General features: G+C 48.9%; 2 protein-coding genes across 2 annotated transcripts in view; one reads left to right on the top strand and one right to left on the bottom strand.

Annotated features, from left to right (window-relative positions):
- JAZF1 (JAZF zinc finger 1) overlaps positions 1-16,365 on the bottom strand; it is a 303,527-nt gene that overhangs the window by 84,741 nt on the left and 202,421 nt on the right. The window lies entirely within an intron of this gene.
- On the top strand, positions 13,452-15,654 carry LOC103293995 (neutral amino acid transporter B(0)-like). Its single transcript, XM_054726095.1, has one exon. The coding sequence runs from the start codon at positions 13,590-13,592 to the stop codon at positions 15,162-15,164; it is 1,575 nt and encodes a 524-aa protein (XP_054582070.1). The 5' UTR covers positions 13,452-13,589; the 3' UTR covers positions 15,165-15,654.

Genomic DNA, 16,365 nt, shown 5'->3' with positions numbered 1-16,365 from the left:
TGGCCCCAAATGCTCCTGGTCAAAGTCGGCCAAAGAGGAGCAAATGCTGGTTAGAATGCTCTCCAGTCAGTGGTGCCATCCAATCCACGGCCCAAGAGGCATGCAGTGCAGCCTAACTCTGAATTCCGACAGAGAAGGCAAAGATAGGAAATAATCATTAGCTGACTGATAGCTACGAACAATGTTTTTCCAAAACGATCCTCTGAGGGCTGAGAAGAACTGACTGACATGTAAGCTCCAGAAAACCAGAAGAACTGCTTCTAAATTTGGAAAAAATCGACAGTAAAATCTCTCCCCAACCCTCTTTGGGACTCTCCTGTTTACTAAAAACAACAACATGTGAATAGCATGATGCTGGATGTTTAGGGAAAAGTACCAAGAGAAAGAGGTAGTCTGGCTGTAGGTTTTCTTCCCGAGATGGAGAAGTTTTGATCTCCGAGTCACATTTATGACAATAGAGCCATAGTTAACTACAGATCCTTTATGGCGTGGTGCTTGCGGATATACTGTATTTTTGCACACTTGTGGACAAGATGTTGACTTCATTTTACAACCAACATCTTGTCCACATCAGGGGAGCTTTCTCACACAGACACGCATACCATGTGGGCTACCTGCTGAGTTCTGGCAAGCTTGGCAGACTGCAGAGCATAATGGGAAGGCAGTTGGAGTGGAAAAAAACCTTCCTGGGAATTTTTTAAGTGGTTAAAAAAGGGAGGGGGGCAGGCCGTTTCCTCGTGTCCCATACTGTGAGTTGGCATGGGGAAGATAATCCAGGAAATGAGATGTAAAAACTGTACACAGGTTCCTTAACAGAAGGGGCATTTTGCAAAGAGCCAACACGAAGAATGCGTTTCTCTAGGAAGTCAACCACTTGAAAGTTTTACTTTTTAATTAGCCACATGGAAGTTGAAAGAGCTGCGAAGCATCATTAATTCCACATGGAGATCTTAACCAGTTGCGCTCCCAGATCTCGGCGTGCTCACTGGATAGTTAAGGCGCACGTTCAAAGTAACCAAGTGGGAGAGAGTATGTGCAATGAGTAATATCCTAAAGAATGTAAATTAGACGAGGAGCGTCAGGTAAGTGGCACCTAAATGCAGTATTTGAGTTTTCTGTTTCGGTGTAATGTTTTCCCTCCAGTAACTAATGTGGCTTACCAAAGCAGAATATAAATCCTCTCCTCGCCAAAATGATAGAAAAGAGAAGAAATGCAACAGCACCACCTAAAGGGCACTTCACAGCCATAAAAAAAACGAAGCAGAGGTTACAAAGCAGCAAGGACTTTTCCTGTGGCCTGGAGGCCCGGTGGACGATGCTCCCTGTGATAAATACAGTTCACGATGGCACATTGGGGGGCAGTCGCTAGAGCAGCTACATTCCGGCTGCACATCCTGCCTGAAAAATTGGACAAAATTAATCCAATCCACAGAAAAGGTCATTTTGTCAAGTTCAAAACTCAGTTGAATAAACTCAAATGGATCACAGACCTAAATGTCAGAGCTAAAACTATAAAACCCTTAGGAGTCAATCCTCCCGACCTTGAGTTAGCAATGGTTCCTTAGATACAACACCAAAGCGACAAAAGAAAATAGATAATTGGACTTCATTAAAACTGAAAGCGTCTGTGTTGGAAATGACAGATCAAGGAAATGAAAAGGCAAGCCACAGAATGGGAGAAAACATTTGCAAATTAAATATCTGATAAGGAACATTTAAAGAATTCTTAGAACTCAATAAAATAAGATAAATAATTCAATTTTAAAAACGGGCAAAGGATTTAAATAGACATTTCTCCAAAGAAAATATATAAATGGCCAATAAGCATATGAAAAAAGGCTCAACATAATTAGCCATGAGGGAACTGTAAATCCAAACTTGAGTGAGATTCCACTTCTCACCCACTAGGATGGCTATGATCAGACAGACAGACAATCATAAGTGTTGGTGAGGATGTAGAGAAATGGGAATCCTCAGGCACTTCTAGTGAAAACGTATAGAATTATGGAGTTGCTTTTGGGAGTTTGGGAGATCTTCAACATAGAACTCTATGTGCCTTAACTTGTGAATGGATAATCAAAATATGGTATATCCAAACATGAGAATATTACTTGGCAATAAAAAATATATCTATACATGCTATTAACATGGGTAAACCTTGGAAATATTATACTAAGTGAAAGCAGCCAGTCACAAAAGGCCACACATGACTCCATTTATATGCAAAGTCCCGAACAGGCAAATCTATAGAGACAGAAAGTTGATTAGTGGTTGCCTTGGGCTGGGAAAGTGGGGGAATAGAGTGAAAACGAATGTGTATGTGGTTTCTTTTAAGGTGATGAAAATATTATAGAACTAGATTGTGGCAATGGGCACACAACTCTGTGAATATATTAAAACCATTAAAGTGTATGCTTCCAATAGGTGAAATATAGGCTCCATAAATTATATCTCAATAAAGCTGTTAAAAAGATCCAAGTGAAGAGTTTTCAACTGCTCCTCACTGGCAAAATAAGATATTTATATGAAAATTAAAAAAATTTCCATAGCCTTTGTGATCCTACAGGTTCCAAGCCCCTACCACCATGTTGGAGGAGGAATCAGTTACTCCTGGGTGAGGTCACCTGGCTGTCAGCAGTAGAAGTGGGACCAGAACCTGGGTGGGGGTCAGAGTTCCATGCAGACCTGGGGCTAGGGTGTGGCAAGAGCAAACATTTAAGGAGGTGCCACTCTCCGTGCCTTGCTTGCCTGGCCCAGACCTGGTTCCCTGTGAATGGGACCTCCCCGGGATGTGCAAAACAAGACCATCTGTAAACAGGAACACTTTAATGATTGTTCAAGCTTCAACCATCATTCCTCATTTGTTTTTCCTACACATGTCATAAAAAAAGGGTTTTTCCTCCTTTGCTTTCACTTTAGGGAAAAGAGAGATGACCCAAAGAACGAGGGGTTAAGCAGAGTTTGGAAGGAAAAGCAAGTGAGAAAAAATACACGCTTGCCAAGAGGACATGTTTTCTCTGGTGACCAGAGTAACAGCGCTGCTTATTTTAACTATTTCATTTAGCATGGTCTTCACAACATGGCTCCTCCAGCCGCCAGTGCAACCAGTAATTTGCCAACCCTCTTACTCACCTGCGTCTATACCAACACGCTTCATTTCCATTGGCCGGCTTTCCTTGTGAGGTCAATGAATACAAGTTTCCATTATGGAAAACACAGCTTATCAGTGGACACAGTCTAATGTTACAGTATAAATGTTGAGTTACTGCTACTCAACAGTGCTTTATGTTTTATTTGCACCTTTATGTACTCTCTAAAGAAAGCTCAGCACGGGCCTTTTGCATGTTGCTTGGTTTATATTACAGCCAATGCACAGACTCATGTACCAAGTTTTCCTGAAAGCTTATGGAGGCTTTCATCTTTACTGTGTCCACTTGTTTACTTCTCCCGAGACTGATGACAGGGGAAGGTAGTAAAGAGTAAAACGCACTCCCATGCCCACCCTGATGACCTATTCCACTTGCTGATGGTCTAGGACGGCCCCAAAGCCCAGCCTTGCTGTTCACGTGTTCTCATTTGCTCTTATGGAAGAGCCCCTGTTTACTATCCCCTCCAGAATAAACCGCGTGCTTTAGCTAAACATATGTTCATACCATTCCCGGCTTTCATCATAGCCAAATATTTGTAATCACGTCACGCCTGGTAACTCTGAGTCCAAGGATCCCATTACACAGCGAGTTACATAGGTGCCCGGGCTTTCCTGTCCCAGCGTTCAGTTTTGCTCTGTTTGTTTTCCTAGACGAGCATGTGACTCATTCCTAAATCTCAATGGGAGGCTTTGCCAATGGTGTCAGGCTGTCTTCATGCACTTATTGTTGGGTGTCAACTAGAGTTGCTAAAGCTTGGCCAACTTCCCTTTCTGGGTATACATCCTACAGACCCAAAGACCTGGGCATTAGCAAGAAAGCTCTTGTACCCAAGCCATTGACTCCACAAGGAAGCAGGCGAGCTTAATGGTTAAGGACTCCAGGAGAGGAACTTCAGGCAAAGTTTAAAACCCCACTCTGCCCCTTACAGCCCTGTGCACACTGCTCAGCCTAGCCTGGCCTGCTTCCCTTAACTGAAAAATGGGACCAACAGAATGCCTACTCCATTGGGCTGTTGTGAGGATTAAATGAGGTGTAAAGTCGATACTCAATAAAGGCAGCAACTACTTTTGCTGCTGTTGAATGTCTGCCTTTAGGATGCTTCCGTGACAGACTCTTGTTCCAGTCTGCTCAGAGGCAAACAAAATATGATCCTTCTCTTCCAAGAGCATATGTACTAATTAGAAAATAAATTACTGCCTTGAAAACACTAAAAAAAAAAAATCAGTAGAATAGGTTTATTGCTTACAAATAAGAAACAAAATTAGGTAATCAGTATTCCCTCTTGTTTTTATGGGTATATAACAATAGAATCAATATGCTATGAAAAAGCTTTGTATCCTCCATTAGGAAATCTCACACACCTGACTGAATAGGACTGTCCATTAAAACTTGTGTTTGTTTGTTTTTAAATCCTCACCTGATGATATGTTCCTTTACCGATTTTTTAGAGAGAGAGAGGAAGGGGGGAGGGAGAGAGAGAACCATCAATCAGTTGCCTCTCCCACATCCCCAGACCAGGTGCCAAACCTGCAACCTAGGTCTGTGCTCTGACCAGGAATCAAACCTGCAACCTTTTACTGTTTGGACAATGCTCCGACCAACTGAACCAGCTGGCCAGGGCCCACGTTTCATTTTTATTTGTCGGAATGAAAGGCGGTATGCATCCTCAAGTGAACCTTAATATATATATATATATATATATATATATATATATATATATCCTTTAATCCTCACCCAAGGCACTATTCCTAAACATATTTTTCCATTGATTTTTTAGAGAGAGTGAAGGGGGAAGGGGAAGTGGGGGTGAGAGAGACACATATATTGATTGGTTGCCTCCCATTTGCACTCTGACCAGGGCAGGGGATGGAGCCTGCAACAGAGGTATGTGCTCTTGACAAGGAATTGAACCCATGACCCTTTGATTTACAGGCCGATGCTCTAGCCACTGAACCAAACTGGCCAGGACTGAACCTTGCTATTTTATACCTTTTTCTCTTTAGGAAGTCTAGGTGACATTGTACATAGGAGCATGGCTCATTTTGCTCTTAACTTTTCAACATTAACTCTTTCCTGAAACCCAACACCAAGGCAGCTGTGTTCATGTTAAAATCCTCTGAAAACTCGTTTCTCTGTCCTGGCTCCTTGGTCTATATATACAGCAGCTCTTTGCTACTGAACCGCCATGGAGATTCAGAGCATGTTAATCTCTGCTTTGCCTCTCACTGGAGCTACAGCCTTGGGCATGCTATACATCTCTGTGCCTTAGTTACCTCACCTGTGAAATGGGGTTAATGCAGATGTGAGGATTAAACGGATTAATACAACACACAGTGCTTTGAGCAGGGCCTGGCAGTAAGTGCTCAATAAACAGCAGCTGTTATTGTTAATAGCTGTGTGGTTGCTTTTAACGATTCTTTTTTAAAGACCTGAAAAACCAATTTCTGCCCCTGCGCGGGGAGTGCGTCTCACTCGTTTCCACCATGGCATGCTGCCTCTTTCACCTCCATCACTGTTTAGCTAAAAACCAGACGCTGGGCCATGTCTCCCAAACACCCCAGTGCTGCAGAGCCAAGCAGCAGCTGGCCGTGCCGTGTGGTTTGAGGAGCACAGAGCAGACCTTTCCACTCCAAAATACACCAACGAAATGCTACAGTTGGAGATTCATTGCGTGGGGACCTGGGGAGCCGTTTGGTTATCAGGAATCCAGTGCCTGAAAAACACCAAGATTCCTGGGAGGAAGAAAACTCTTCCGTTATCAGCTCACCGCTTAGCAAAGGTGAGCTGAGAGGGAGCTGAGCCAAAAGAGGTGGGAAGAGTGGCGTGGGGGCTGGGTGAGGACTGAGAACCGGGGGGGGGGGGGGGGGGGGGAAATAGTGAGACGGAGGAGAGCAGGAGAGGAGAGAAAGCCTCACTTATTTCCAGGGTCCAGTTCCCAGGAACTGCCTTGGCCCCAGGACTCAGAGAGTGGTGAGCCAGGCTCGAGGGCGCTGGATCTGAGAGAGGGGGCGGGCTGTGTGTCCCTGTAGCAGATGGCCCCGTGCCCTGTCCTCGGGGCCAGTTCACCTCGGCCTTTCGTTCCCCTCCACGTCCTTCTTACGGAAGTTTCAGCACCGAGCAGGCTTAGGCAAAGCACTAGGGTGGCCTTTTAGAGGTGGGGTGGCCCTGTGGGTGAGGCCACAGGCTGCTGCCCCCTTGCCAGCAGCAACCCTGATGTTGACTTTCTTACATCTGGCACTCGCCACAGGACCTGTTATACAGTGACTGATTGGGCTGTCTCCCAACTTCATGAGAACCTCTGCTGAGGACTCAGATCGGTTTTCATCCCTGCGTTCCCATCACAAGTCTACATGCTATGTTTGCTGAGATGAGTACATCAGAATTGGGGGCTGTTTTCCTTTCTGCCTGTAATTACCCCATCACTTTCCAGCTGAGGATGAAAGCTTATTCTGTGGCCACCAATGAGGACGGGTCTGAGGACCGAGGCAGGCGGTGGGTCACACTGCAGGGCGGGTCAGGACCTCCAGTGCGATGGCAGCGAGCAGCTCCCAGGGTCCCGGGGGGAGCGGGGGGGGGGGGAAGGAAGGCTGAGCCCTGCCCCGGTCCCCCTGTCTGCCTCTCACCGGCTTGTCACGGAACACTGCCCCAGTTCTGAGTGCCCCTTGTCTGTGCCATTCAAAATGAACCCAGGAACACAAAGTCCACTTCAGTGTTTATTTGGTTAAGCTCCTTGTGAAGGCTGAGGAAAGAGGCGACACCTTCCTGCCATGGCCACCCAACGCCTTCACACCTCTCGCCTCTCCTCTGCCTGCCCTCAGGACCAGCTCCCCCAGCTGCCCCTGACCTTCCGATGCCTCAAACACCCTTCGCCTGGTCCCGCCACTACCTTACATGCCCTTGGTGACCTAGACCCACCTCCGATTCCCTGCTTCAGTCTAGTTCATTTGACTTTGGCAGCGTGCATTCCTGTGCACAGCACATGAGCTCTCTCTGCTGTTGGGGTTCACCTACATCTTCCTACAGAGAATGACAGCAAAGCACAAGCAGGCTTTTAACAAAGGCTCTCTGATGATGGCAGCAATGTGGCTGAAGTCCCTCAAGTCTGATGACAGCACCCAGTGGCCAGGATGGCCCACACCAGCCACTGACTGCTGGTTCCGGGGCGGGGCGGGCTCCAGCAGCTGCCTGGGCCATGGGTCTTCAGAGGGGTTTCACCCCCATGTGGCAGCCCTTGGAATTCATTTTCCATGAAAACCCAAGCCTCTCAGTTTGATAAACAAACTGCACATTTGCTGTGGGTTCTGGATCTGACCTTTCACACTGGTTTTGTCAACATAATTTACTGTATTCATAAATACTAATGTTCTCATTTGCTTCCCTATCTTTAGTGTACTGTAAATTATCAGCAAGTACATAAATGTCTTGGCCTGGGAATACAGTGGGCTGAAATGACTTCCCTTTCCCTTTAAAGACGTTGCATGTTTTTAATGGTAGGTGTTTCTAATTAACTTGAAGTGCCATAAACTGCCCATGTATGAACCAGAGACAAGCGAGTTGCATGAAATTAAAAGTACAGTCTCTGACTAATGTTAGCAAATTAGGCGTGCCTTCCAGAGGCACATTTCTCTGTTTAGAGTTGTCATCTTCTTCATGCAGAGTACCAAGGCTCCTGGAACAGCCGTGCCAAACGAGCCTTCCAAAAAAAAAAAATGTTTTTTTATTGGTGGTGGGGGGAGGCATCAATTAGGAGTAAGATTTCAAGTTTTAAAAAAATTCCCACTCAGGCCATCTCAACATAGCATCTCCTCACCTCTTCCTTCTTAAATGAGCTCGATTTGGGGATCTGATCTTTTTGCCAATATCAGTCCAAATTAGCACTGTAAATATTACAATCAAATGTTACCATTTGGCCTAATTTTCTTTCAGCCTGCCGTTAATCTTTATTCAGCCTTAATGAGTATTTATTGTGTGGCCCGGACAGCTTGCTACTGCTGTGATAAATTATCCGATTCAAGTCCGATTAAAAATGCAACCCTGAGTGCTAATTATCTCAACAGATCTGCTTAATAATAGCATTTCTTGTCAATTATGGAATCTCAGCATGGGTGTCGATAGCAACAAATGCGCAGGCCTACCTTAGATGCTGACTTCCCATAATGCCCTTTTACTCGCCATATGTAAATCAGAGCGCTTCTGTACCTGGGGTGACCTTTTATTAGCAAGCTGTCAAAATGATGAAACTAGCCACAGCAAAACCCCCACCACCGTACAATTAGGGGCTACAGCTTAGGACAACAGGAGGTCAATCAGACATGGCTAATTATGATGCATCTTACTTATGGCCTGTCCAGCAGGAAGAATGAGCTGTTTTTGAAATTTACGCCAGCGTATGCATGACCCACAGGAGGGAACGCGGGGGCGGGAGAGGTGGAGACACGGAATTGCACAAGTCTACAATATTTCAGGGCGTCTGGGATCAAATCTGAGTTCAATTTCAGCTCTGTCACTTCCTTGCTGTGACTTGAATAAATCACTTCAACTGGAAAATGGAGCCGACCCTGTGCACCTCACTGAAGGAGTTTGGGGGGGCGGGGGTGAGGATTAAGAGGTACCAAGTGTAGAAACACTCAGCATGGTGCCATCACATAGTGGGTGATGAATATGTTAACTTTCTCCCCCTTTGCCTATTTCTGTTCCCAGGACCAAGAGAGCAGGTAACATGCTACCAGCAACATTCATGAAGCTCTGGCTATGTGCCCTGATCAATGTCTTCCAAGAATCCTGCCTCCTTTGCCATCCATGGTCAGAACTGAAGAGAATAGCTGAGCTGGAGACCATTTAGCACAGCCTCAGGCTTATAGGTGCAAATGCCTTAAATGACGCAAAGCCAAGGATGAGACTCTTCTCAAAGGTTATCCGAAGCACACACTGTGCACCCTTCCTTGGTAACAGTAAAAGGAGTGTTGACTGAATTGAGCATTGACTCCAGGCCAGTCACTGTGGGGGTGCTTTACATTGTTTAATCCAACACCAACCCTCTTCTCACCTTGCCCCTGGAGACCAGGAGACAGGTGCAGGGAGGTGAAAGGGCTTGCCCAACATCCCACAGCTAGTAGGTTTCAGTCCCCAGGCTTGAGTTGAGAGCCAATGCCCCCACTTCCCAAAATAGGAGGGACCCCTCATGATGTATTTTACGACAGATGCTTTTAGTAGAAAGGGCCGGAGAGGTTGACACTGGCCTGAGAAGGTCACACTACAACCGCTAGGTGGCATTTTAATTATAAGGAACAATAAATAACAATTGTCTTTTGGCTCCCTGCTGTGACAAACCACAGAGTCCAAGAGCAGGGGCTAAGTCTGAAACAAGCCTGGGTCTTTTCATGGGGAGTGACGCGAGGAGAGCTCTATGTTGTCACAGGACCTCAAGCATTTTCAGCCTTTGGTGGTAATTTTGGGGGCACAAACCTCTTCTCCCCTGGCTTTTGCCCCACAGAGCCCTTCTTTTTTAAGTGGAAACACCATCACTGCCTCACCTGCCCGCCCTCTGCAGGCTGACCTGTGGATAATGGGTTCCAAGCATCGCTTGAAGCAACCGCCTCAGAAATGGTTCTGAATTTTCCCAGAAGGGCACCATCTCAGGTGAATGCCTAAAATACACACGTTCACGTTTCTTACATCCGGATCATGTGGCCTATGTGCCAAGGACAGAGACTCCATCCTGTTTGGTGACGGCCAAACGATGTGTCCCCAGTGGCCACGCCCAGCCAGGATAGCTTGCAATCAGGATTCGGGGGAACCATGCAGGGGAAAGGCAGGCAGTGCAGCACCTCCACTGCTAACTAAGCCAGATGCTGCGTGGCTGGATGGCTAACGAGGCCCAGATGAGGGTCCCCAGGCAACAGACGCGGGGAGATGCAAGGGGAGATGGAAGAAAGGATCACGAGCGTTTCCTTCTCAGATCCTGTGTCCCCTCTTCCCCGACACCTCGAGCCTGGCTCATTATGACTTCCTTCACAGATGATCGCAAATCAGGAAGCAAGTCCTTCCCTCAGGAGGATGCCAAGTCAGTGCCACGCGGGCGTAAATCACGTGTTTCATAAGCAGTGTGTGGGCTAGTTCTCCTTCCAGCGCTGAGGTCAGCCAGCTCCCCTCACGAGGCCTCGCTGTTTCCCCATAAAGTGAGTGCGCCTACGTTTTCTTTGATGAGTGCTGCCAAGTGTCATTTGGGGTGCGGTACACAGCACCTTCCCTAGGGTAGGAGCTGAGACTTATCGTGGCCCACAGAGGCCCACTGCGGCCCAGTTTTCCACACCCCGAGCTTCTCACCACCTTGTTCCGGCACGGTGAACCCGGATTTCAGCAGGGAATAAAACCCCGAGGGCTTATGTCTGTCTCCTGACTTTCACACTCCCTTTGATTCCTAAGACACCATGCCATGGTGATGTGGAAATTACTTGGTACCACTTCCCTCCTTGGTGTGTCCTTAAGCATGCATTTACATTCCACACCAGGTTTCCAGGGAACTATGGAAACACATCCTCTACAGACAAGCTTCGTGTGAAAATTATTGCCCCACTGGGCAGAGCTTAATGGTCCGACAGCATTTAACTCTCTCTGAACACTACAGGGGGAACTAAATCTTTCCAAACGCTTAGTAACAAGGAACACAATGTATGTACCCGACGCACTATGAGAGCCATGCTTGCATCCTCTGTATCCATCTCTACGCATGAGCCCTGTTCATCGGAAAGTGTGGCTCTAAGGCTGAATCAACAGTGCATTGGGTAGTCACAGGCCTGTGCTTGCCTGCAGACGGATCCCTTATTTCTCCGGGTATCAACCGTTTGCCATTCGACTGCCTATTATGAAGAGTATGCCTGTCGACACACTTCTACTGAAAAATTAAGTAATCTGAAATACAAACTGTGACTTGAATGGTGAACTATAATTTGTTTTGTATGCAGATGCCAGATTTGAGCAGCTATTATCAATTTTCATTTTATAATGTTGACCACATCTTAAAAATTAATTACGCCTGCTATTTATTTTCCACTCCTGGTCTCAGGCCAACAAAAGAGTTCCTTGAACTTGCCTGAAGCATATGGATATCTGCAGGATTTCATTTATTGTTTTTGGTAAAGTCACGTTCCTCCAAATATCGTGCAGGGGTCACACGAGAACCTTGGGTGCTGTCATTTGCCCGAAGCTGTTTCCATTAGCAGCCATATCCGTAAAAACACATGTCAGCAGTTAGCCCTCCAGCACTGTGAGTAAAGTCAGCCCCAGAGAGCTTCATTTCTATTTTGGGTCCTCGCTGTCTTTTCAAGGGGCTGAAAAAGATTTTGGATCCCTGGGCTCTGCAGGAAACCCTTGCCTAATTTCTGTTTCTCTACACCCTTTTGGGAACCCTACCATCAACTGTGATGGGACTGTTACATTTTGCATTTCAGGAAGTAATATTTGACACCTCCCCACTATGCATTGTCAACAATGTCATCCTAAAACTATCATAAGACCTACGAGACTACAGTCCTTCCATCTCAAATCTTTGGGAATATATTTGAGAATCCAGTTTGGTACTTCTGGGGTACTGAAAAAAAGCTTTTTTTTTTCCTTTTAATATATTTTTCTTGATTTCAGAGAGGAAGGGAGAGGGACATAGAAACATCAATGATGAGAGAGAATCATTGATGGGCTGCCTCCTGCACGCCCTACAACCCGGGCATCGAACCATGACCTCCTGGTTCATAGGTCGACACTCAACCACTGAGCCACACTTCCCTGGCAAAAAAAAAGCTTTTAAAAAATCTTCCAGGGCCAGAGTTTAAACATTCAGCTGCTGGGCTCACAGTTAGAAAAACCAAGTAAAACAAGAAGATACTACTCTAAACAGAATTGAGGGTGTGGGTCCTGGCTTTATACAAAATTATGTCAGTGCTAGTGCATAAAGTATCCAGGGAAGTCCAGTAAGCCATGCCCAGCACGAACTTCCTAGATTGTGAAAAGCTCTCCTGATTATCCCCACCGAGAATCCTTCTGTGCGGCTCCTCCCGACTTCTGACCTTGATGTAGACCAGCAGAGCCCTCTGAACTCCCCTCTCTGCTCAAGGGCTCCTGACAGGTCAGATCTTTTCAGCACTTTTTCCTCTTCCTCTCTGAAAGTTACCATTGCAACCACGTCTGCTTACACCTGTCCCTTTCTTAGGGCTACTCACTGCTCTCCTGAGCAACAAGCAACACACATCAGGGGTCTGGTTCTCAGCAGTTGTCAGGATGAGCTGTATCAGCACAGCCTGGGTACTTGTCATATAACGACTCTTGGATTCCACCCAGTCCTATGTGATTTGTATGTACTTTGACTTTGAGAAGCACTGGCCTGGAACTAAGAGACCTTTCTTGAAAGTAACCAAGTCCGGAGAGCTCATGAGTGATCCTGGAATCTGGGACAGTCCTCAGAATATTGGCAACCACAGCCGCCTTCCAAAATCTCACAGGTAAAGCTTTGTCTAAGTAAATTTCGTCAGTAAGTCTAGAAGGGGAATGCAATATTCTAGTTACTACACACCACGTGAGCACACCTACTTTTGAAGACTGAACCTAAAGACCATCTATTTAGAATGGCAAACCGAAGGCACTTGGGGATCTTGCAGTGCCCCACGTCCCTGCTGACCTCCCTGCTGACAGGGACTAGGGAGGAAGCAGCTTCTGTTTTACTTGAAAGTTACTGGAAAGAGAGTCCAAGTTTGCATGGTTCCCCCATGGTTCCCTCCATAACCATTCCTGTGGCCTTGAGAACACGGAGTACAATGCTCACAGGGCTGTGCCTTCCAAAGCCAACTGGGAAGACCAGAAAGCAGGCGCCTGGCTGCACGTCACCCCTTCTCGACCGGAATCTCTCGAGGCTGGAGCCAGGGACCTGTACCTTTAAGATCTCCCTTGGTGACTCAGGGAGACTGCCTTCCTCACTCAGTGGCCTGGCTCCCCTGTTCCCGGAGCTCCCTTTAAAGCCCCCACACTTAGACTCCCGAGCCCTCCGCTTCCAGGACCCAGGCACCCCAGGTCCCCCCTCCTGGATCCAGGATCCAGGCGTCCGGGATCTGCGCCACCAGCAACTCCTCTCTGGAACAGCTTCCCGAGCCCAGGACGCCAGGTCCCAGCGTGAGAAACTCCTGTATTCTTACTCCCAGGGCCAAGAAACCCAGGCGCTCCCAATTCCCCGCTTTGGGGCTGCGGACCCACCCTTGGGAGCGCAGGGGACCCGGACACTCCATCTCCAAGGGCCTGGAACGCGGGGGCGCTGTGAGCTCACAGTCCCCGGAACCTCAGCGGTCCAGCTCCGGGCTGCTACGCCACTCTCGGCTCTAAGGGACCTCGGCGTCCTAGGCTGGCGCCCTCGGCTCTCCCTGCTTCCAGGCGCTGAGAAACCCCCGGGCGGTCACCATGTTGGCCGACCCGCCGAAGGAAGACCCCAAAGGGTCTAGAGCGGTGGAGCACACCGCCGAACTGAAACCAGGCCAGGCAGGAGGCGGCCCTCCCTCGAACCCGGTGCTGAGCTGCCTCCGCACCAACCTGCTGCTGCTGATGACCATGCTGTTCGTGCTGGGGGGCGTGCTGCTGGGGCTGGGGCTGTCCAGCGCCGGGGGCGCGGCCATGCTGGGCCCCTCGCGCCTGGCGGCCTTCGCCTTCCCCGGGGAGCTGCTGCTCCGCATGCTGCGCCTGGTCATCCTGCCGCTGGTGGTGTGCAGCCTCATCAGCGGCAGCGCCAGCCTGGACCCGGGCGTGCTCGGGCGCCTGGGCTCCTGGGCGCTGCTCTTCTTCCTGGTCTCCACGATGTTGGGGAGTACCATCGGCATCATCCTGGCGGTGGCTCTGCAGCCCGGCGCCGCCCTCGCCGAGGCCCAAAACGACACGGGCCCCTCCCCCGCGCAGGACACCGGCAAGTCTGTGCTGGATTCTATCCTGGATCTCCTGAGGAATTTCTTCCCCTCCAACCTGGTGACTGCAACCTTCCGCTCGTATGCGACCTACTACGAAGACGGAGATTTCTACGGAACCGTGACGAAGGTGCCGGTGGGGCGCCAGGTGGAAGGCATGAACATCCTGGGCCTGGTGGTGTTCTCCATCGCCTTTGGCGTGTGCCTGCGGAAGCTGGGGCCGGATGGGGAGATGCTCATCCACTTCTTCGGCTCCTTCAACGACGCCACCATGGTGATGGTCTCCTGGATCATGTGGTACGCCCCCGTGGGCATCCTGTTCCTGGTGGCCAGCAAGATCATTGAGATGGACGACGTGAAGCAGCTCTTCACCAGCGTCGGCATATACGTCCTCTGCATCATGCTGGGCCACCTCATCCACGGGCTCCTGGTGCTGCCCTTATTGTACTTCATCCTCACCAGGAAGAACCCCTACCGCTTCCTGTGGGGCATCCTGACAGCGCTGGCCGCTGCCTTCGCCACGTCCTCCAGCTCCGCCACTTTGCCGCTGACCATACAGTGCGTGGAGGAGAGGAACGGCATCTCTAAGAACATCTGCCGCTTCATCCTGCCCATCGGGGCCACTGTCAACATGGACGGAGCCGCCCTCTTCCAGTGTGTGGCCGCGGTGTTCATTGCCCAGATCAACCGGAGGCCCTTGGATGTGGCGATGATCATCACCATCCTGATCACGGCCACCGCCTCCAGCGTGGGCACCGCGGGCGTCCCTGCGGGAGGTGTCCTCACTCTGGCCATCATCCTTGAGGCAGTCAACCTGCCAGTTGACCTCTCCTTGATCCTGGCTGTGGACTGGCTAGTGGACCGGACCTGTACGGTCATCAACGTGGAAGGTGATGCCTTTGGGGCGGGAATCCTCCAACATTTGGTGGATCGGAGAAAGGTCAGTAGCTCAGTGCCCGAGTTGATCCAGGTGAAGAGTGACAGCACTGTGGTTACAATGCCGATCCTCAAACGCTACTCAAGACCTTCTAAAGATACTAACAACTTCAAGAAAAACTCCGTCAGACCTTCCCTGCCCTAATGGGGCACTCTGGACATTCAAATCACGAGAGATGGATCAATGGACAAACTTGTTCTCTGGCAGCCCTGCCCATAAACTTTGGGGAGCCAAAGACCCCAGCCTCCCTTCCCAACCTACCTCTCCCCAACCCCAAATCTGGGAGGCCTTGCTACTGGGATATATGTGTATGTGGGTATGAATGTCTCCCCCAGTCTCCCAGGTCCTCAACTCCTGCCCCCACCCAAGCTTAGGAAACAGCAAGATGGAGAAGTAGCACCCTCCACGCCCCATCCAGTTCGCCACATGGAATTCTGCCCTCTTTGATAGCATGTTCCCATGTGTGTCGGCCCCTTTGCTGGTTATTTTGGTGGCTGTAGCTGTGTGTGTGTATGCATGTGTGTGTATGTGTGTGGGGAACTCTGGGTAGGGGGAGGCTGAGGACAAACACTGCTGTCACTCCAGAGGACATTTTTTTTTTCACCAATAAAATTGTCAAGTATTAAAAAAATAAAAAGATCTCGCTAAGTGACTGAGGAAGGGCCATACATGGGAGCCACTGTTCTAGCCACTGAGTGGCTCCAAAGTTGCTATTTAACCTCAATCACACTTATATTGACTAAGTAGAATTGTGACTCTAAAGGCAAAGGAGGGGTTTGGCTGTGTCAGTCCTTGAGGTTGTAAATGGTTGTCTATATGCTTAGTAAATGGTTGGTCTATTCATTACTCCAATATGGGAGGGCAGCAGGTCAATTTAAAAAAAATAATTATCTTTATTGTTGAAAGTATTATAGATGTGTCCCCCCCCCCCCACATTGACCCATTCTAGCCTGCTCCCTCCCTCCCCCCCACCACCTCAGGCCTTCAGCTCACTATTCTCTGTGTCCATGGGTTATGCACATTCTATCTAATAAAGAGGTAATATGTAAATTGACCCTCACACCCTCACAAAGATGGCCGCCCCATGTGGTCAAAGATGGCTGCCACAAGATGGCCAGCATGGGAGGGCAGTTGGGGGCGACAAGGCCTGCAGGGAGGGCAGTTAGGGGCAACCAGGCCAGCAGGGGAGGGCAGTTAGGGGCGACCAGGCCAGCAGGGGAGGGCAGTTGGGGGTTACTGGGCTAGCAGGGGAGGGCAGTTGGGGGCAATCGGGCCGGCAGGGGAGCAGTTAGGCGTTGATCAGGCTGGCAGGGGAGTGGTTAGGGGGTGATCAGGCTGGCAGGCA

The sequence above is a fragment of the Eptesicus fuscus genome, chromosome 14 (assembly GCF_027574615.1).
Source record: "Eptesicus fuscus isolate TK198812 chromosome 14, DD_ASM_mEF_20220401, whole genome shotgun sequence".
NCBI lineage: Eukaryota > Metazoa > Chordata > Mammalia > Chiroptera > Vespertilionidae > Eptesicus > Eptesicus fuscus.
This window is presented reverse-complemented; position numbering and strand designations above follow the sequence as displayed.